The following is a 22,399-nucleotide window of genomic DNA, read 5'->3' on the forward strand; positions in this document are numbered from 1 at the left end:
ACAGACACAGCAAACCTTCTTGCCACAGCTCGCATTGATGTGCCATCCTGGATGAGCTGCACTACCTGAGCCACTTGTGTGGGTTGTAGACTTCGTCTCATGCTACCACTAGAGTGAAAGCACCGCCAGCATTCAAAAGTGACCAAAACATCAGCCAGGAAGCATAGGAACTGAGAAGTGGTCTGTGGTCCCCACCTGCAGAACCACTCCTTTATTGGGGGTCTCTTGCTAATTGCCTATAATTTCCACCTGTTGTCTATTCCATTTGCACAACAGCATGTGAAATTTATTGTCAATCAGTGTTGCTTCCTAAGTGGACAATTTTATTTCACAGAAGTGTGATTTACTTGGAGTTACATTGTGTTGTTTAAGTGTTCCCTTTATTTTTTTGAGCAGTGTATAAATTACCAAACAGGGTCTCAGGGTTGGACAACACTGGAGGCCCCTCCGGTCTCCATAGATTTGGGAAAAGCAGATTTGAGGTTTTTTTGCTCCCTTTATGTGGAACAACTTCCAGAGCTCTCTGAAATAAGATGTTCTGTTCCCCCTTGGTCTATTCAGAGTGATGATCAGATCTCTATGTTCATAAATGTATCTGTTTTTCTTAATATGTTTTGTAATTTTGTATATTGTATGTGTTTGATGTATTTATGCAGGGCTCATCTGTAAAACAGACCCTAGTGTCTATGTGTTTGATGTGTTTATGCAGGGCTCATCTGTAAAACAGACCCTAGTGTCAGTATGACTTTACTGTCAAAATAAAGGTCAAATAAATACAAATAAACAATACAATTCTAGGCCTTTATAGATAGTTTTATTATTATTATTATTTATTTATAGTATGTTAAATTGCGCAAAATGTGTATGCTTTAAATACCAGGATGTCATATTCCTTTTGGCTTTTCATCTAGTATAATTCGCTGCACACTTTTAAGGAAGAGAATTGTCTTTTGAGACAGACGTGTGTTTGACAACAGCTGATAATCAGCTGAGGGGACGCGCTGTATCAAAATGAACGAATGGCGGGAATCAAGGTAATTGCGCATTAGATTATGTATTCTCAGTAGGATGAGCCTAGTATGCTGATATTTGCTGATTAATGCAAGTGTTTTTACTAAACAGTATGTTCTAAATAGTATGTATTATGATTTGTACACAATATGCAGTTTAGGTAATAGTAGGCAAGCCAGATTTCAGACAAAGACAATATATGTGCAGTCAAGTACAGCTCCTGTCATTTAGTACTGAAGGTCTCGTTGAAAAAAATAAGACCACGCACAATTACCCTTTTTTAAATATTTTCTTATAAGCATATATATGTAATTTACAGCAACACACTGGATACCATTTCCACCAGCATTTTTGGTCTCTTTGACGCACTCAGAGCTAGAGTTCTGATTTCCCCTCATATCTTTGGTTTTGAATGAATTTGAACTGATTCAAGAGCAGACAAAAGTGGACTTTTTGAATCAGGCGAGGATTGGGAGCCTTGAACTATTTTCTAACCTGGCTTCTGTTTTTCGGCCACAGCGACTGCTTTGTAGAAAGCTGTTTGATGGATTAGTTCAAGTCTGCACTCGCCAGATAGAGTCCTTTTCCAACAGAGGGAAATGTCACTACAAAGTGCCTCAGGATTTACAGTCTGTAAACAACTTAATCTAGATATGCACCAGAAATCAACATCTTTATGTTTGCATTTTGTGAAGGCCCCAAGTGTGAAAGTTTATTTTTTACGTTATCATCATGAAATAGTCGCTGTCTGAACAATTTCTACTGGAGCAATAACAACACTATTGTATTGTAGAGCAGGGGTGGGCAACTTTAATGGGGGTTGGGGCCATTGGGGCCATCTGAACTCATCATGAGGGGTCCACAGTGGTCCACAGATCTGCACACCCACATCCACATGCCATCAGAGCCGGCCCTTGCCATTTGGAGGCCCTAAGTGAAATGTTGTTTTCATGAATCTTTACAATATAGCCAATTTTGACTTTGCAGCTGGCCCATCTAGCAGAAATCGCTCAGTTCTGCCTCCAGGACAGAACTCATCCCAATAAACGTCAACCTGCTCTGTGAAGCATGTGGAAAGGAAATCCATAATAAAGTCTTTGAAATACATATCATCCATGTGAATAAACCAACCAATAAACGAGTTGCCCGAGGGGCAAAACTCAAGGGCTTTTATTGTAAATCAATCAGGCAATCTTCATCCGTTGAAAATAAATTATTGGAAATTAACAACAATACTAGTCTGAGATTTGACACCACACATTCACTCATGGCAATGACATAGGGCAACTAGAGTGTCAGCCAATTAAATGCCTTGAATCAAAAAATTTACAAATATAAAATTTCTACCTCCAACCAGACCAAGTTCAAACCCTGTCTTTGATTTGGATATCAGAGGTAGAGAAATACCTATTAAATGCTGAGCTATTCTGAGAGCAGTAGGGGGAGAGAGGGAGTACCAGATATGTTTATTTTCTTATTTCCATGGCTGCACAGAATGAGAGGACTGCTCACTGTCTCGCTCATCTTCAGAAGTGGCTTGTTTTTTCAATCCCAGGAGCCTGTTGGCTCAAAAAGACCTTGTTCATTCATTAAGCCATTCATGGGAATTTCTAGGAGATCAGTTTGGACTCACGCTGGTGAATGCCCATTGGCAAAGTGTGTGCGTGCACAGGTGTTTGTTTGTGTGTGTGAGAGCCTGCATCAAGCCGGTGGGCATTCACAGGAAATTAGTCAAACTTAACATTTTGAATGTTAGTGCACGCATATTCAGACCTCAAAAGGGGTTTTCATTCTCTCCCCAGTCCTCCAGTCTTCCTTCTCATTAGCATTGCTGCGGTGGCCTTAATTTCAGTGTGGCTCTAACTTTTTGGGGCTGTAGGTAAGCCTTGTGGGAGATTTATTCAGCTGTCACATGGTAGCGATGGTGGTGTTAGTGATGCGTGTGCTGTCGGAGGGGCTGAAGTATGCACAGGGAGCAGCAAGCTGAGGCCTAGGGCCGCCAGCCACACCCGCTCTGCTCTGACGGACGCACGGCTGGCTGGCAGACAGATCATTAAAGGAGCCCTGTTATCTCCACAAGGTGAATGTTGCCACAGAGTTGCCGTAGCGTTGCTAGAGCGTTGCTGCTAGGATTCAAATCAAATCAAATGTATTTGTCACATACACATGGTTAGCTCGGGCACGTAGACGGGCACATCGCGCACCGCTCCCGAGCATACTACTTGCCAATGTCCAGTTTCTTGACAACAAGGTAGACGAAATACGAGCAAGGGTAGCATTCCAGAGAGACATCCGAGACTGTAACGCTCTTTGTTTCACGGAAACATGGCTCACTCGAGACACTGAGTTGGTACAGCCAACTGGTTTCTTCACGCATCGCGCCGACAGAAACAAGCATCTCTCTGGTAAGGAGAAGGGCGGGGGTGTATGCCTTATGATTAATGAGATGTGGTGTGATCATAACAACATACAGGAACTCAAGTCCTTTTGTTCACCTGACTTAGAATTCCTCACAATCAAATGCCGACCGCATTATCTACCAAGAGAATTCTCTTCGATCATAATCACAGTCGTGTATATTCCTCCCCAAGCAGACACATCGACGGCCCTGAAGAACCTCATTGGACTCTATGTAAACTGGAAACCACATGTCCTGAGGCTGCATTTATTGTATCCGGGGATTTTAACAAGGATAATCTGAAAACAAGACTTCCCAAATTCTATCAGCATATCGATTGTGCTACCAGGGCTAGTAAAACCCTGGACCACTGTTATTCTAATTTCCGCGACGCATATAAGGCCCTCCCCCGCCCTCCCTTCGGAAAAGATGACCACGACTCCATTTTGTTGCTCTCAGCCTATAGACAGAGACTAAAACAGGAAGCACCCGCGCTCAGGTCTGTTCAACGTTGGTCCGACCAATCGGATTCCACGCTTCAAGATTGCTTCGATCACGTGGACTGGGATATGTTCCGCATTGCGGCGAACAACAACATTGACGAATACGCTGATTCGGTGTGCGAGTTTATTAACAAGTGCATCGGTGATGTTGTACCCACAGCGTCTATTAAAACATTCCCCAACCAGAAACCGTGGATTGATGGCAGCATTCGCACAAAATTGAACGTGCCAACCACTGCTTTTAATCAGGGCAAGGTGACCGGAAACATGACCGAATACAAACAGTGTAGGTATTCCCTCCTCAAGGCAATCAAACAAGCTAAGGGTCAGTATAGAGACAAAGTGGAGTCGCAATTCAAACGGCTCAAACACGAGAGGTATGTGGCAGGGTCTACAGTCAATCACGGACCACAAAAGAAAAAACAGCCCCTTTGCGGATCACGATGCCTTGCTCCCAGACAGACTAAACCACTTTTTTGCTCACTTTGAGGACAATACAGTGCCACTGACATGGCCCGCTACCAAAACCTGCGGGCTCTCCTTCACTGCAGCCAACGTGACTAAAACATTTAAACGTGTTAACCCTCGCAAGGCTGCAGGCCCAGACGGCATCCCCGGCCGAGTCCTCAGAGCATGCGCAGACCAGCTGGCTGGTGTGTTTACAGACATATTCAATCAATCCTTATCTGTCCCACATGCTTCGAGGGCCACCATTGTTCCTGTTCCCAAGAAAGCTAAGGTAACTGAGCTAAATGACTACCGCCCTGTAGCACTCACTTCAGTCATCATGAAGTGCTTTGAGAGACTAGGCAAGGACCATATCACCTCCACCCTACCTGACACCCTAGACCCACTCCAATTTGCTTACCGCCCCAATAGGTCCACAGACGACGCAATCGCCATCACACTGCACACTGCCCTAACCCATCTGGACAAGAGGAATACCTATGTAAGAATGCTGTTCATCGATTACAGCTCAGCATTTAACACCATAGTACCCTCCAAACTCGTCATTAAGCTCGAGACCCTGGGTCTCGACCCCGCCCTGTGCAACTGGGTACTGGACTTCCTGACGGGCCGCCCCCAGGTGGTGAGTGTAGGTAACAACATCTCCACCCCGCTCATCCTCAACAAGGGTGCGTTCTCAGCCCTCTCCTGTACTCCCTGTTCACCCACGACTGCATGGCCATGCACGCCTCCAACTCAATCATCAACTTTGCAGACGACACTACAGTGGTAGGCTTGATTACCAACAACGACGAGACGGCCTACAGGGAGGAGGTGAGGGCCCTCGGAGTGTGGTGTCAGGAAAATAACCTCACACTCAATGTCAACAAAACAAAGGAGATGATCGTGGACTTCAGGAAACAGCAGAGGGAGCAGCCCCCTATCTACATTGACGGGACAGTAGTGGAGAGGGTGGAGAGTTTTAAGTTACTCGACGTACACATCACGGACAAACTAAAATGGTCCACCCACACAAACAGCGTGGTGAAGAAGGCGCAGCAGCGCCTCTTCAACCTCAGGAGGCTGAAGAAATTTGGCTTGTCACTCACAAACTTTTACAGATGCACAATCGAGAGCATCCTGTTGGGCTGTATCACCGCCTGGTACGGCAGCTGCTCCACCCATATCCGGAAGGCTCTCCAGAGGGTGTTGAAGTCTGCACAACGCATCACCGGGTGCAAACTACCTGCCCTCCAGGACACCTACACCACCCGATGCCACAGGAAGGCCAAAAAGATCATCAAGGACAACAACCACCCGAGCCACTGTCTGTTCACCCCGCTATCATCCAGAAGGCGAGGTCAGTACAGGTGCATCAAAGCTGGGACCGAGAGACTGAAAAACAGCTTCTATCTCAACGCCATCAGACTGTTAAACAGCCATCACTAACATTGAGTGGCTGCTGCCAACATACTGACTCAACTCCAGCCACTTTAATAATGGAAAAATGTATGTAATCAATTTATCACTAGCCACTTTATATTTTTACATACCCTACATTACTCATCCCATATGTATATACTGTACGCTATACCATCTACTGCATCTTGCCATCTTGATGTAATGTATCACTAGCCACTTTAAACAATGCCGCTTTAAATGTTTCATACCCTACATTACTCATCTCATATGTATATACTGTACTTTTACCATCTACTGCATCTTGCCTATGCCGTTTGAGCTATGGGTTGCTGCTTGGTTTGGTAGAGAATTGCTACAATATTGTTACAGTGTTTCTACACTGTAGTTGTTACAGTTGTTACAGATTGTCTAATGCAACAGTATTGATAAAGTGTTGGAGCATTTGCTAAGGCTTAGTTGCTACAGTGTTTCTTCAGTGTTATAGAATGGCTTCCCTGGCAGTACAGTTGGGGGGGTTGAACTGGACTAGCTCTTTTTTATTTAAAAATATGCTCAACTGTAGTATCTGTGGTCACAACACTAATTCTGATATCTGCCATTAAAATGGCATTATAATTTTTAAGAATTGTGGTTAATCATATAAGCTATACATTAGGACTATTATACAAATCCAGGTGCTATATTGAGTCATAACATAAAGGGTAGGTAATGTCAGGGGTGAAAAAACATGCTAAAATAAATAAGCCTTAGAAGACAAGTTCTTTGTAGTGAAGATTAAATAACAGAATATAGAGAGCGACAAGAAAAGAGAAAAAAACAAGGCATATTGTTTCGACATTATTGAACTCTGAGTTACGGACGCAGCTCAGGAAAAGAATCCTTGTTAAAACTTGTCATGAATATAGGTGTCATAAGTTTATCCTGTGATGTGCTTTTTTATTATTCCACCCAAACCGTCTTTTGATTGAGGGATGAAAGGATGAAGAAAAAAACAGATTCCCTGCTCTGGCATAACAAGATTGAGAGGGTTTCTGCGGTGTACCACAGAAAGGCAGCCTTTGGTAAACATTAGTATTCATGGCTTTGAATCCAGGGGATTGGCCAGAGATTGCCAACCTGCAAATGAAATTGGGATTGTATGTCAACACAATGGAGCATTATCAATGCTTAGCCATCACTTTAATACTAATCTTTGATAAGACAGGTTCCCTCACCGGTCCCCTCAAACCATTTCATTCTTTTAGTTAAAATTTGAGCAAAGAAGCTATTTCTTCTCCCCCCCAAAAAAGATAGGTTATTTAGAAAATAACCTTTTTCCATCAATACTTTTCTGTTTGTAGAGGCAGACGACCAGGCAAAGCTGACAAGAGCACAGATGGAGTTGAGATACCAGATTTGAGCAAACACAAAAGCCTTTTGGAGACACTGACATCTCTCACTTGCCAATGTACTTATTTGCTCTTTCAATGGATTGACCTTCTGGCATGCCAGGAGAAGTTCTTACCATACTACCCCTAATATACAGCAGGTGGACTTATGACCATATGACACATAGGGTGTTTCTCAAAATGCATACTACCATGCCCCGAGCAAGGAAGGGTCGGAGTATGAATCCAAATCAATGTATGCAAAACGGAGCAGGGAGGGCACTTCTCGAATGCGTACTCTGTTTATACATATTTTGAAACGTGCATCGATGCAAGCTTCAACGGAAAGTATGCACAGAAATATGACAATGTAAAAATGAAGCACATTTTCTTGAAGTCAATGAGCCATTATTTGAGCTGAAGCGAGAGAATATACCCTCCGACTTGATTGAATATACCCTCCGACTTCAGAATGAAATGTTACGAAATGTCTCGTATGTTGCCTGACTACAATATTTTATCTTGATTATTTAATAAATACATGCTGTGTTAATTTTAGCATGGTTACCTGCCTACAATACCCACTGTGTAGTGTGCATAGGTCGTAAGCCCATAGTAAGTCAATAGAGCTAACTGGCTAGCTAATACTGTTAGCTTGCCAGATAGCCACAAAGAATTGTTAGCTAGCTACCCATGAAGAATTGACATCTACTTTGGATAACATTGGTTTTGGGTCATTTTTGCCTGTTTTACTGTGTGGTAAGCAACATTATTACAATTCACGTATTAAGTAAAATGTTTACTTTGTGTATATCTTGTTTTATCTTTATTGCCATTGTCCTAGCTAGAAGAAGGAAGGTTCAGTGAATGGGTAAGTCCATAGTAAGTCCGTAGGGCTAACTGGCTAACTAGATAGCCATGAAGATTTGACATCTACCTTGCATACCATTAGTTGTAGATCAGTTTTGCTTGTTTAACTGGTTAGCTGGCTAGCTAGATTATGATTTAAAATATATCTAGCTAATAATAATGAAGTAAAATGTTTGCTTAGTGTATATCATGTTTCATCTCTATGTTTGCCATTGTCCTGGCTGGAAGAAGGTTCAGTGAATGGGGAATGCGAGTGCTTCTCAAATGAAATGTTTTTTTGTACTCCTTTTTCTCCCCAATTGGTAGTTACAGTCTTGTCCCATTGCTGCAACTCCACTACGGACTTGGGAGAGGGGAAGGTCGAGAGCCATGTGTCCTCCGAAACACCACCCTGCCAAGCCACGCTGCTTCTTGACCCACTGCTTGCTTAGCCCGGAAGCCAGCCGCACCAATGTGTCGGATGAAACACCGTTCAACTGGGGACCGAAGTCAGCATGCATGCACCTGACCCGCCACAAGGAGTCACTAGAGCGCGGCTGGCCAAACCCTCCCCTAACCCAGGCGATGCTGGGACAATTGTACGCTCGCTGCCTTATGGGTCTCCTGGTCACGGCTGGCTGTGGCACAGCCTTGTATCAAATCCGGGTCTGTAGTGATGCCTCAAGCACTGCGATACAGTGCCTTAGACCGCTGCGCCACTCGGGAGGCCATCAAATGAAATGTTTTATGCGTTCTCCACACTCTCGTCCTCACAAGAACATACTCAAGAGAATGCACTTGGAGCATGAAAGTGTGGAGCACGGTACTATGCATATTGAGAAACACCCAGAACATACAGTCTGTGAGCTGTTTGATGATGAATCAACCAGAGAAAGAGAATGGAGTGAGTTATCAGACTGGAATACAGACAGGGATGGTGTCCCCAAGGCTGTTCACCACTCATTACACACACACACACACACACACACACACACACACCACACACACACACACACACACACACACACACACACACACACACACCACAGAGAGAGAGGGCCTTTCTGAGGACAATCCTCAGACATCACCGGCTCCCTGCTTCCCTAGCTACGTTGTTACAGCAACTGAATCTGCTGTTGGTGTTGTTTTCAAAATTGCCATTGCGTCTCCCACAACAGTGTTTATTACTTGATAAGAAGGGTCTCTTTACACTCCAGGCTACACAGGTTCACACTGTTTGTATTTGGCCGAAAGGTGAAAGTCACATCACAGACTTTGATGACTAGTGCTGCAGGCTAACCCTGCAGGATAGTGTTTCATGACACATCCTATTGGTTAAGGGAAGCAGTGCCCAAGGCTAAAACATGTAGATGAATTGTGCTCCATGTTTGAGGAGTCTTCTAAAAAGTGGACAGTTTTGTCAACATGCTGACCAAAGTGAGTAGACATCAGTTAAGCATACTGTACTCACTGTGACACATTCAGTTGACACCCAGTTCATCTCACATTCCAGTTACCTAGTTAAACAAAGGAAAATAGTTGTGTCATATACTGTCAGCATGCTTTGAATGCAGTTATATAAACACTCACTTAATTTTTGAGCCTATATGTTTAAATATACCCATGTACTATATGTTCAGTTACATTTCTAGTAATACCACCTTTGGCAAATCCCGGCATTGTATGTCTGCATTTCTTATACATTAGTCACCAAGAAAAGTTAGTGACTAAGTTGTGCAGTATTTGCTGTTGACCTACACACATTGCACTGATATAAGCTTAGTCTTAAAATATCTCCTAATTGAGAATGACTTTCTGAGAATGCTAGCTACTATGGAAAATCTGAAGAAATAAGATAGCTTTGGAATAAATAACTGTAGCAACTTATTCTACGATGAAGGGGAAAAACTATATCAGTCAACATCATTGTTATAGCCATTAATAATAATTGACCGTGTCTGGCATAGCCAAAAATACATATAAGAAAGAGGGTTACCTAATCGTCATCTGTTACTTATCTGTTGTCTGGCAAAAACTGGAAGACATTCTAATTAAAACAAATGATGTATTAAAACAATAGACTTTAAACTTAACCACTCCACAATGTTTCATTATTCTCTTTGTTGTTACCCTCCAAAGACCCACACAGACAACAAGAAGTTTAACCCTGGCTTCTACTGTGACTTCCTTTTAAAAATGCAAATGTTTAAGTGAGGTTTCTAATAAGAGCTAGCTGACGTATATGTTCACGTATGCATCTGTGTTAGCCATTGAGGGGTGGGTTTGGAAACAGGATAAATAGCAGAAGAATAACTGTGAAGTACTATGAAGTGCTTTTGTAGCCCTATAAATCAGCACGATGATATTTATTGGGCCAGCTGCAAAGACAAAATTGACTATATTATAAAAATCCCTGAAAACAAAAATATTTAATGACTTTGTGGCTTTGCCAACTAGTGACTACTCACTCTGCATGTCACACGGGTCGTAAAATGGAGAACAAGACGCAGCGTGGATAGTGCTCATTTTCAAACTCTTTAATGAACACACTTGACAAAATAACAGACGACCAACACAGTCCCGTCAGGTACACTAGACTAGAACGGAAAACAACTACCCACAACCCCAAAGGAAAAACAGGCTGCCTAAGTATGGCTTCCAATCTGAGACAACGAAAGACACCTGCCTCTGATTGGAAACCATACCTGGCCGAACATGAAAACCAACACATAGAAAATGATAACTAGAACAAACCCACATTGAAACAGAAAACCCCAAATACCTACAAAACAAACCCCCTGCCACGCCCTGACCACTCTACTATGGCAAATGACCTCTTTCACTGGTCAGGACGTGACACTGCAGTGCTGCATCCAGAACAAGTTCATGACAGAAAATCCCAACCTGCTATAGATCACGTTGCAAACAAGTTATCTAAACATAATTTTTTCTGCGAACCTGCACATCATCTCTCTTTTGTAAAACCAATGTGAGGGGTTATGGCAGAGGAAACAGTGTTGTTGTTTCCTAGTGTGCTGCTGAAATAATGACAACCGAACCTGGAGATCTTTGTGATCACATTGCACTAAAAAAGGGAACCGGACCACGTTTCAACATGTGAAGATGGCATTGCAGTGGATAGCAATTCTACTATGTTGTGTTTTTTTTTTTTTTACGTTGATCTTAACTTTTTTGTGCATACAGTGCATTCGGAAAGAATTCAGACCCCTTGACTTTTTCCACATTTTGTTACAATACAGCCTTATTCTAAAATGTATCAATCTACACACAATAACCCATAATGACCAAGCAAAAACTGGTTAAGAAATTATGGCAAATGTATTAAAAATAAAAAACAGAAATATACTGCTCAAAAAAATAAAGGGAACACTAAAATAACACATCCTAGATCTGAATGAATGAAATAATCTTATTAAATACTTTTTTCTTTACATAGTTGAATGTGCTGACAACAAAATCACACAAAAATAATCAATGTAAATCCAATTTATCAACCCATGGAGGTCTGGATTTGGAGTCACACTCAAAATTAAAGTGGAAAACCACACACACTACTTTGATGTAATGTCCTTAAAACAAGTCAAAATGAGGCTCAGTAGTGTGTGTGGCCTCCACGTGCCTGTATGACCTCCCTACAATGCCTGGGTATGCTCCTGATGAGGTGGCGGATGGTCTCCTGAGAGATCTCCTCCCAGACCTGGACTAAAGCATCCGCCAACTCCTGGACAGTCTGTGGTGCAACGCGGCGTTGGTGGATGGAGCGAGACATGATGTCCCAGATGTGCTCAATTGGATTCAGGTCTAGGCATCAATGCCTTCCTCTTGCAGGAACTGCTGACACACTCCAGCCACATGAGGTCTAGCATTGTCTTGCATTAGGAGGAACCCAGGGCCAACCGCACCAGCATATGGTCTCACAAGGGGTCTGAGGATCTCATCTCGGTACCTAATGGCAGTCAGGCTACCTCTGGCGAGCACATGGAGGGCTGTGCGGCCCCCCAAAGAAATGCCACCCCACACCATGACTGACCCACCGCCAAACCGGTCATGCTGGAGGATGTTGCAGGCAGCAGAACATTCTCCATGGCATCTCCAGACTCTGTCACGTCTGTCACATGTGCTCAGTGTGAACCTGCTTCATCTGTGAAGAGCACAGGGCGCCAGTGGGGAATTTGCCAATCTTGGTGTTCTCTGGCAAATGCCAAACGTCCTGCACGGTGTTGGGCTGTAAGCACAACCCCCACCTGTGGACGTCGGGCCCTCATACCACCCTCATGGAGTCTGTTTCTGACCGTTTGAGCAGACACATGCACATTTGTGGCCTGATGGAGGTCATTTTGCAGGGCTCTGGCAGTGCTACTCCTGCTCCTCCTTGCACAAAGGCGGAGGTAGCGGTCCTGCTGCTGGGTTGTTGCCCTCCTACGGCCTCCTCCACGTCTCCTGATGTACTGGCCTGTCTCCTGGTAGCGCCTCAAGTCAGGGCACTGGCTGGGCCACTCAAGGACATTCAGAGACTTGTCCAGAAGCCACTCCTGCGTTGTCTTGGCTGTGTGCTTAGGGTCATTTACCTGTTGGAAGGTGAACCTTCACCCCAGTGTGAGGTCCTGTGCACTCTTGAGAAGGTTATCATCAAGGATCTCTCTGTGCTTTGCTCCGTTCATCTTTCCCTCGATCCTGACTAGTCTCCGGGTTCCTGCCACTGAAAACATCACCACAGCATGATGCTTACTTTACTGACTTTATTGTCCCCATGGGGAAATGTTGTTGCAGTGTCATGTACACGTTTAAAGTGGTGTTTAAATAACAAAACAAATTGACAATACGACTTTCATAACAGTTACATACCAATAAAAAGAGACTAGCCTGCTGGCCTAACTGGGTCGATAGGAACATTAGCCCAAGCTATTTAGGGGGGATATCACACCTGGCACAAATGATTGTCTAGTTATGTTTTTCCTGCCGAGGGGTGCCCTATACCTGCGCCCAGAGGGGAGTAGTTCAAAGTCAGGGTACAGGGGCTGGCTTGGGTCTAAAATTATTTTGTGAGCCTTGTGGAGGGTCCTGACCTTAAAGATCTCATCCAGGCCTGTCTGTTTGACTCCAAGTACCTTGATTGCTGTGGTGATAATCCTTCTCAGCATATTTCTCTGGCTGACAGTGGAATTACCAAACCAACAAAAAACACAAAGTTAAAGTACTCTCAATGAAAGACTTGTAAAACAGAGTCAGTATAGTACAATTAACACTGCCACCACCATGCTTCACCATAGGGATGGTGCCAGGTTTCCTCCAGACGTGACGCTTGGCATTCAGGCCAAGAGTTCCATCTTGGTTTCATTAGACCAGATATTCTTGTTTCTCATAGTTTGAGAGTCCTTTAGATGACTCTTGGCAAACCTCAAGGTGGCTGTCATGTGGCTTTTACTAAGGAGTGTCTTCCGTCTGGCACTCTACCATAAAGGCCTAATTGGTGGAGTGTTTGTCCTTCTGGAAGGTTCTCACATCTCCACAGAGGAACTCTGGAGCTCTGTCAGAGTGACCATCGGGTTCTTGGTCACCTCCTTGACCAAGGCCCTTCTCCCCCAATTGCTCAATTTGGCAGTGCAGCCAGCTCTAGGAAGAGTCTTGGTGGCATAAACTTCCTCCATTTAAGAATGATGGAGGCCACTGTGTTCTTGGGGACCTTCAATGCTGCAGAAATGTTTCCCAGATCTTTGCCTCAACACAATCCTGTCTCTGAGCTCTACGGACAATTCTTTCGACCTCATGGCTTGGTTTTTGCTCTGACATGCACTGTCAACTGTGGGACCTTAAAGAGACAGATGTGTGCTTTTCCAAATCATGTTCAATCAATTGAATTTACCACAGCTGGACTCCAATTGAGTTGTAGAAACATCTCAACATCTCCAATTGAGTTGTAGAAACATTCAATGGAAACAGGATGTACCTGAGCTCAATTTCGAGTCTCATGGCAAAGTGTCTGAATACTTATGTAAATAAGGTATTTCTGTTTTTACTTTTAAATGTCTAAAAACCTGCTTTCTCTTTTTCATTATGGGGTATTGCACTGTTATGTCTCCACCATAATTTCCCATGGACATCAGAAAAGCGATATATAACCTCGATTTGGACAAAATATCTACTTCAACGAGTTGGCAGCTCTGGACTTTCTATTTATCCCAGTCCAGACCCTAATCCCCAGGACTTGAAAGAGGAAGCAGCGGGAGGCAGGCGAAGCGGCATCATTTTGAGACTACGTCAGAGAGCCAATACACCGCCAATGACCGGCTGTTTATTGGTGAACTAGCAATCACTGGAGAACAAACTGGATGAGCTCTGTTTTAGACTATCCTATCAACATGGCTTGAAAAACTGCAATATTCTATGTTTCTCAGAGTCGTGGCTGAACGAGTACATGGATATACATCTTGCTGGTTTTTCTATGCATCATCAAGATCTGATGGCAGAATCTGGTAAAACTAAGGGAGGAGCGGTGGGACATCATTGACATGTTCAACCTATCCCTGACCCTGTCTGTAATACCAACTTGTTTCAAGTGGACCACCGTAGTCCCAATGCCCATAACGCCAAGGTAACCTGCCTAACTGACTATCACCCCGGAGCACTCATTTATAGCCATGACATGCTTTGAAGGCTGGTCATGGCTCACATCAACACCATCATCCCAGATACCCTGGACCCACTCCAATTTGTATACCACCCCAACAGATCCAGAGATGATGCAATCTCTATTGCACTCCAAACTGCCCTCACCCACCTGGACAAAAGGAATACCTATGTAAGAATGCTGTTCATTTACTACAGCTCAGCATTCAACCCCATAGTCCCCTCCAAGCTCATCACCAAGCTCAGGACCATGGGACTGAACCCATCCCTCGGTAACTGGATCCTGGACTTCCTGACGGGCCGCCCCTAGGAGGTGAAAGTAGGCAACGACACATCTGCCACGCTTCCCATCAACATGTTGGGCCTCTCAGAGGTGTGTGCTTAATCCCCTCCATTACTCAATGTTCCCCCACTACTCACGTGGCTGCGCACGACTCCAACACCATCATCAAGTTTGCTAACAATACAACAGTGTTAGGACTGATCATCAACGACGATGAGGCAGCCTATAGGAAGGAGGTCAGAGACCTGGCTGTGTGGTGCCAGGACAACAACCTCTCCCTCAACGCCATCAAGCTGATCGTGGACTATAGGAAACGGAGGGACGAGCACACATCCATCCACATCGATGGGGCTGTAGTGGAACGGGTTGAGAGCCTCAAGTTACTCGGTGTCCTCATCACTAAGGAATTAACATGGTCCACACACCCTCACAGTTGTGAAGAGGGCACGAAATCACCTCTTCTCCCTCAGGAGGCTGAAAAGATTTGTCATGAGCCCTATGATCCTCAAAAAGTTATACAGCTGCACGATTGAGAGCATCTTGAATGGCTGCATCACTGCTTGGTACGGCAACAGCAAGGCACTACAAAGGGTGGTGAGTACAGCCCAGTACATCACTGGAGCCCATTTCCCTGCCATCCAGGACCTCTATGCCAGGCGGTGTCAGAGGAAGGCCCAAAAAATGGTCAAAGACTCCAGCCACCCAAGCTATAAACTGTTCTCTCTAATACTGCACTGCAAGTGGTACCAGTGCACTATGTCTGGAACCAACAGGACCCTGAACAGCTTCTATCCCCAAGCCTTAACATGCTGACCAAACCGCTTGCGCACCTGTAGCTGCTATCTCGCGCATGTTGATTTTGTACCCCCACACCAGACACGATCAAAATACGCAGCTTGAAATATCAAACAAACTCTGAACCAATTATATTAATTTGGGGACAGGTCGAAAAGCATGAAACATTTATGGAAATGTATCTAGCTAGCTTGCTGTTGCGAGCTAATTTATCCTGGGATATAAACATTGGGTTGCTTATTTTTCCTGAAATGCACAAGGTCCTCCACTCCGACAATTAATCCACAGATAAAACGGTAAACCGAATTAGTTTCTCGTCATCTTTCCTCCTTCCTTCAGGCTTATTTTTCTTCTTTGGACTTTATATAGCGGTTGGCAACCAACTTTACGCTCATCTTTCAATCACCCACATGGGTATATGCTCCTAAAATCCAATGAGGAGATGGTATGTGGGTATATGCGCCTAAAAAACAATGAGGAGATTTGAGAGGCAGGACTTGCAGCGCGTTGAGCGTCACAAATAGAATGATGTTCTATTTTAGCGCCTGGCCACGCAGACGCTCGCGAGCAGAGTGGGTGCAATGATTGAATAACATGTATGTGTACATTTATTTTGCAACTCTCGCGCACGCGACGTGTCTGGTCTGGTCAGCATGTAAGACTGCTAAACAAGTCTTCTAAATAGCTAATTTAATGGCTGCCCAGACTACCTGCATTGACCCTTATTTGAACTAACTCTCATGCACTGACTCTATGCACACACACTGGACTCTACCCACACACACTGGACTCTACCCAAACACTCACACATACTTACACTGACACCCAACACACACATACGCACACACAAACACTACATATACCCACACACATACAGTATAACATGTGCTCACATGCATACTGACGCCTCCCACACACACACACTTTCACACTCACCACATACGCTGCTGCTACTACTCCACATACGCTGCTGCTACAGCTCAGTCTATTATCTATCCTGTTGCCTAGTCACCTTACCCCTACTATGTATGTAGCTACCTCAATTACCTCGTACCCCTGCACATCGACTCGGTACTGGTACAGTAGTCCATGTTACAATAACAATACTTGTTTTTGTTATTCACTGTGTATTTGTTCCTTTTGTCACTATTTCTATTTTAGAAAATGTATCTTTGTCTTAACTCTGCATTGTTGGAAAAGGATCTCTAATTAAACATTTCACTGTTAGTCTACACCTGATGTTTACGAAGCATGTGACAAATACATTTTGATTGATTTGATTTTGATTAGAGACTTCACGCGAACAGAACTCAGACCATCTCTCCAGATCTTTTCAGGGGTCTAAGTTACTTTGGATGGCACTGAGTTCACAAAAATTGGCTGAAAGGGAACAAGTGTGGAAACAAGAAGCTTTTTACCTACCCAGATCTTAAAATTCATCCTCAGTTAGAAAAATACATATCTGTAATTATGTGCAATTATGTGAAGTTGGTGACTGAAGAAAAGCACTCATCACAGACTAAGCATACACAGCAGGTCTGAAAACACATGACACCTTCATGCTTAAGCCTAGCTCGATGACATGCTGGTTTATTCGCCTAAGAAGAGTGCCTCTACTCAGTAGTGTTTTTGCATAGCGTGGAAGCTCTCACCTAATATTTAGCAGTCATGCATAGCTGTGAGTTGGGGACGCTGTGGGCAAAGGCCTTAAAGATGCTTTGCAAAGCAGTGTCATAGCAGCCTGTTAATGCACACCTGAGTAAAACACTAAAAATAGCATTAAGCCCAAAGTAGTTAGAGAAGCACTAAAACCAGGGGTACAGACGAAGCTGGGCTGTTCCCCTTTTTAACCCTTCCAGTCCCCCGCAGGGTTCCCCTTCACCTGAAATACAGGGGTGGATGGTTGAGATGCAGCACATTGAGTTGGTCTATTTTGAAAAGAGAATGACATTTTGTTTTCGTTTGATATGATTAGTCAGACAATCTCAAATGTTCTAGTTGCATTACATATACCAAGCGTCCATTTTTTGTTGTGGAGTTGAATTTGAAGAAGACTAATTTACGTAGCATAACTGCATTTCTCCGGACGATAAATCAATCCCAAAACGTACAATTATTAATGGTCAAATCGTTCCATTCCCATGCATCATGTCGCTCTAATTGACTACAGCGTGAGGTAGGTGGAAACTTACAAACTGTTGTGTTCTTTGAGAGCAAAACAGATGTTTTTGCACACAGACTAGCAATTATAAAAAGGAGAGAAGGTGCTAAACACCTGACAGTCGAGGGCTGTTGTGTGTTCTTGTTAAAATCGAAACAATGCATTCCTTGGTTCACATTCATTCACTACGATGGGCATGTGAGGAATCTACAGTATGTAGCTCGTTTTCAATTTGTTTTCAACTCTCCCATGTTTTTAATTAATATTTCTAAGAATTTCTGGGATGAGGCCAAATTGTTTGATTTTGCTTAAGAAATTACATCTTTGACACGGTGTGCATTATAATGGACACAACAAAAAGAAGCACTCACAAGTTCAGCACAAGAAGCATTTTGTCTTTGAAAAGCGTTGGCAGGGTATAAAATCCACAGATGCGGCTGTTAAAATGCTGCTTAGCAGATCCTCAGTAAAAAAGATTCTTATACTTTGGGTGATTTCATTAGAGCCATATTGGTGTCATGTCTCTCCACTTTAGGTCTGGAGCATTGATGGTATATCAACCCTGCTTCGGTCTGTTGACTGTGGTGATGATGTTGTCCAGGCAGAATAGTTGGAGTTCCTTTGGAGCCAGTCTGAGGGCTCTCTTTTTGGTGGAGGACTTAGAGAAGAGACCCATGGCTCCTGTGGATGTGGATGGGTTGCAGGATGACCAGAATGGCCCCCTAATTGAGGGCTGTGTCATAGTGGAAACATTGAGGATGTCCTGGAGATGAACCAGATCAATGACAACAGTTTGATGAACACGAGTCAAGGTGACCTGACTCTTTACGACATCAAGGACAGGATTTCCATGGGAGAGAGCAGCAACAAAGATACGATTTCGGTTAGCGAAGGCAAAAACTTAGTGTTTATGACCGAGACTCTGCCTGATGTAATGGAGGGGAGCCCAACCATGGAGTACATCTTGTTCTGAGACAGATGAACATGGACAGAAAATCATGGACTGAGGAAGGAACATTGAAAAGCAGCAGTGCTGTAGAGAATGGGACGGTGGACCATAAGATTATTCCTATGAAGAAAGAATGCTGCTCCTCTGGTGCACACCTATACATATGTCTTATTAAAATATTCATGTTTTGATCAACCTCTATCTTAAACTCACTAGCCAGATACCTGTGAAACGTATGATTGCATACGTATTTCATACTTTCATCTAACCCTATACATGTCTGTTTTTGTTCTGTCCTCTCAGAATGCTCTGGACCACTTGGCATGGAGGGGGGCATCATCTCCAACCAGCAGATAACAGCCTCATCCACACATCGTGCTCTGTTCGGCCTGCAGAAGTGGTACCCCTACTTCGCCCGGCTCAACAAGAAGGGCCTGGTCAATGCATGGACGGCTGCCGAGAACGACAGATGGCCCTGGATCCAGGTAAGACTCAGATACCAGCTGGGAGAAACGAGTCACTCAGGTTACTAGACAGAGACAGATGTGCCCACTAAAACTCCTCGCACACCAGAGCGAATGTTGATCTGAGATGTGTGTGTACATCTGAATGTTGGCATCAATGCAGTATTAACTGGAGTTTAGGAAGTTAGGATTTGTGACGTACTGTATCTGTTTTTAGAGTTGAAGTTACAGTACTTATATTATGCTTGGGTCCTATTTCAGGTACTATTTTTGCTTGTGGTGTGACTTTACAGTTAATTAGTGTGTCAGTTGACTAGTGCCACAGTGCTGATTGGGTTTAGTGGCAGATTAAACAGTGAGAGCTGGACAGAACAGCTGTTGGTTCCACTCCTGTGTGTATTACCAGTGGGGTTGCTGGAGCGAATCACAGCATGTATGTGCTAAACCTCCGCCGTTCTTTCGTTCTGAAATGCAAATGCATATCCTTCACTCAGACCTACACAGTTGTGTACTCCAAGATTTGTCTCAGAGGTGCCAGTTCAGGCATCAAAGTGTCTGTTTGGTTGGATTCGTAATAGCAACAATAGGTACATTTCACTGTGTGGATATTGAAAGCAGTTAGTGAAAGGTAATGATATAATAACTATCCCATTGTGTCTCTAACAATTTACATGGATTATGGATTTATTTATTTTTTAGCTGTCATTTCTAAGTGTGTCCCAAATCTATGTTATAGATCACAGAAATTAAAGCGAGCGAAAAACTGAAAAGTGTGTGGGGGGGGGGGGGGCGAGAGAATGTGTCAAAGAGGGATAGGAGGAGAGGGTATATAGAAATGATGATCCAAAGAGATTATCTGAGGAGAAATGCAGAGCGAGAAAAGACAGACAGACATGAAAGGGAAAGGTGAGCGAGACGGAGAGAGAAACGCAGAAGTTTATTTGCGTTGTTTGTAACGTATTTTTTTACTTATTTCGTACATAATGTTGCCACTACCATCTCTTATGACCGAAAATAACTTCTGGACATCAGGACTGCGATTACTCACCATGGAATGGCAGAATCCTTTTTTTCCTTTAACAAGTCTGACGAGCCCAACACGAACGATATACTGCTTTCTCGGGAACAGGCTCAGATCCCCGTGATTTGCGTGAAGAGGAGGCGGAGAAAAACAGGCCAGAGGGCGGGCTTCTTTCTGAGAATTCGTAGGCAATCGAATAAACCCCCACTTCCTTCCATTCTGCTAGAAAACGTGCAATTATTGGAGAATAAAATTGATGACCTACGCGGAAGATTAAACTACCAACGGGACATTCAAAACGGTAATATTTTATGCTTCACGGAGTCATGGCTGAACGACGACACTATCAACATACAGCTGGCTGGTTTAACACTGTACCGGCAGGATAGAACAGCGGCGTCTAGTAAGACAAGTGGTGGCGGACTATGTATTTTTGTAAATAACATCTGGTGCACGATATCTAAGGAAGTCTTGAGCTATTGCTCACCTGAGGTAGAGTATCTCATGATAAGCTGTAGACCACACTATCTACCTAGAGAGTTTTCATCTGTATTTTTTGTAGCTGTTTACATACCACCACAGACTGAGGCTGGCACTAAGACACCAATGAATGAGCTCTATTCCGCCATAAGCAAACAAGAAAACGCTAAACCAGAGGCGGCGCTCCTAGTAGCCGGGGACTTTAATACATGGAAACTTAAATCTGTTTTACCAAATTTCTATCAGCATGTTAAATGTGCAACCAGAGGGACCACCTTTACTCCACACACAGAGACGCATACAAAGCTCTCCCTCACCCTGCATTTGGCAAATCTGACCATAATTATATCCTCCTGATTCCTGCTTACAAGGAAAAATTCAAGCAGGAAGCACCAGCGACTAGATCAATAGTAAAGTATTCAGACGAAGAAAATGATAAGCTACAGGACTGTTTTGCTAGCACTGTGACTGTATGTACATACCCCAACCAGAAGCCATGGATTACAGGCAACATCCGCATTGAGCTAAAGGCTAGAGCTGCCGCTTTCAAGGAGCTGGACTCTAACCTGGAAGCTTATAAGAAATCCCGCTATGCCCTCCGACGAACCATCAAACAGGCAAGCATCAATACAGAACTAAGATCGAATCGTACTACACCGGCTCTGACGCTCGTCGGATGTGGCAGTGCTTGCAAACCATTACAGACTACAAAGGGAAGCACAGCCGAGCCAAATAACACTGAAACATGCATGAGAGCACCAGCTGTTCCGGAAGACTGTGTGATCACGCTCTCTGCAGCTGATGTGAGTAAGACCTTTAAACAGTTCAACATTCACAAGACCGCAGGGCCAGACGTATTACCAGGACGTGTGCTGCGAGCATGCGCTGACCAACTGGCAAGTGTCTTCACTGACATTTTCAACCTCTCCCTGTCCGAGTCTGTAATACCAACATGTTTTAAGCAGACCACCGTAGTGCTTGTGCCCAAGAACACTAAGGTAACCTGTCTGAATGACTACAGACCCGTAGCACTCACTTCTGTAGCCATGAAGTACTTGGAAAGGCTGGTCATGGCTCACATCAACACTATTATCGCAGAAACCCTAGACCCACTCCAATTTGCATACCGCCCCAACAGATCCATAGATGATGCAATCTCTATTGCACTCCACACTGCCCTTTCCCACCTGGACAAAAGGAAGGCCTATGTGAGAATGCTATTCATTGACTACAGCTCAGCGTTCAACACCATATTGCCCTCAAAACTTGTCAATAAGCTAAAGACCCTGGGACTAAACACCTCCCTCTGCAACTAGATCCTGGACTTCCTGACGGCTGCCCCCAGGTGGTAAGGGTAGGTAACAACACTGCACTGATCCTCAACACAGGGGCCCCTCAGGAGTGCGTGCTCAGTCCCCTCCTGTACTCCCTGTTCACTCATGACTGCACGGCGAAGCACGACTCCAACACCATCATTAAGTTTGACGATGACACAACGAGACAGCCTATAGGGAGGAGGTCAGAGACCTGGCCACGTGGTGCTAGGACAACAACCTCTCCCTCAACATGATCAAGACAAAGGAGATGATTGTGGACTACAG

At 44.0% G+C, this 22,399-nt stretch overlaps 1 protein-coding gene across 3 annotated transcripts in view; it reads left to right on the plus strand.

The window, feature by feature from the left end:
- Positions 1-22,399, plus strand: part of LOC106585765 (EGF-like repeat and discoidin I-like domain-containing protein 3) — a 213,270-nt gene that overhangs the window by 107,962 nt on the left and 82,909 nt on the right. For all 3 annotated transcript variants that reach the window (XM_014172354.3, XM_014172355.3, XM_014172353.3), the window contains one exon: positions 19,137-19,318. In XM_014172354.3, the coding sequence (XP_014027829.1) occupies positions 19,137-19,318 (182 nt within the window). The remainder of the gene's footprint in view (positions 1-19,136; positions 19,319-22,399) is intronic.

Source organism: Salmo salar, chromosome 24 (genome assembly GCF_965601325.2).
Source record: "Salmo salar chromosome 24, fSalSal1, whole genome shotgun sequence".
Taxonomy (NCBI): Eukaryota; Metazoa; Chordata; class Actinopteri; order Salmoniformes; family Salmonidae; genus Salmo; species Salmo salar.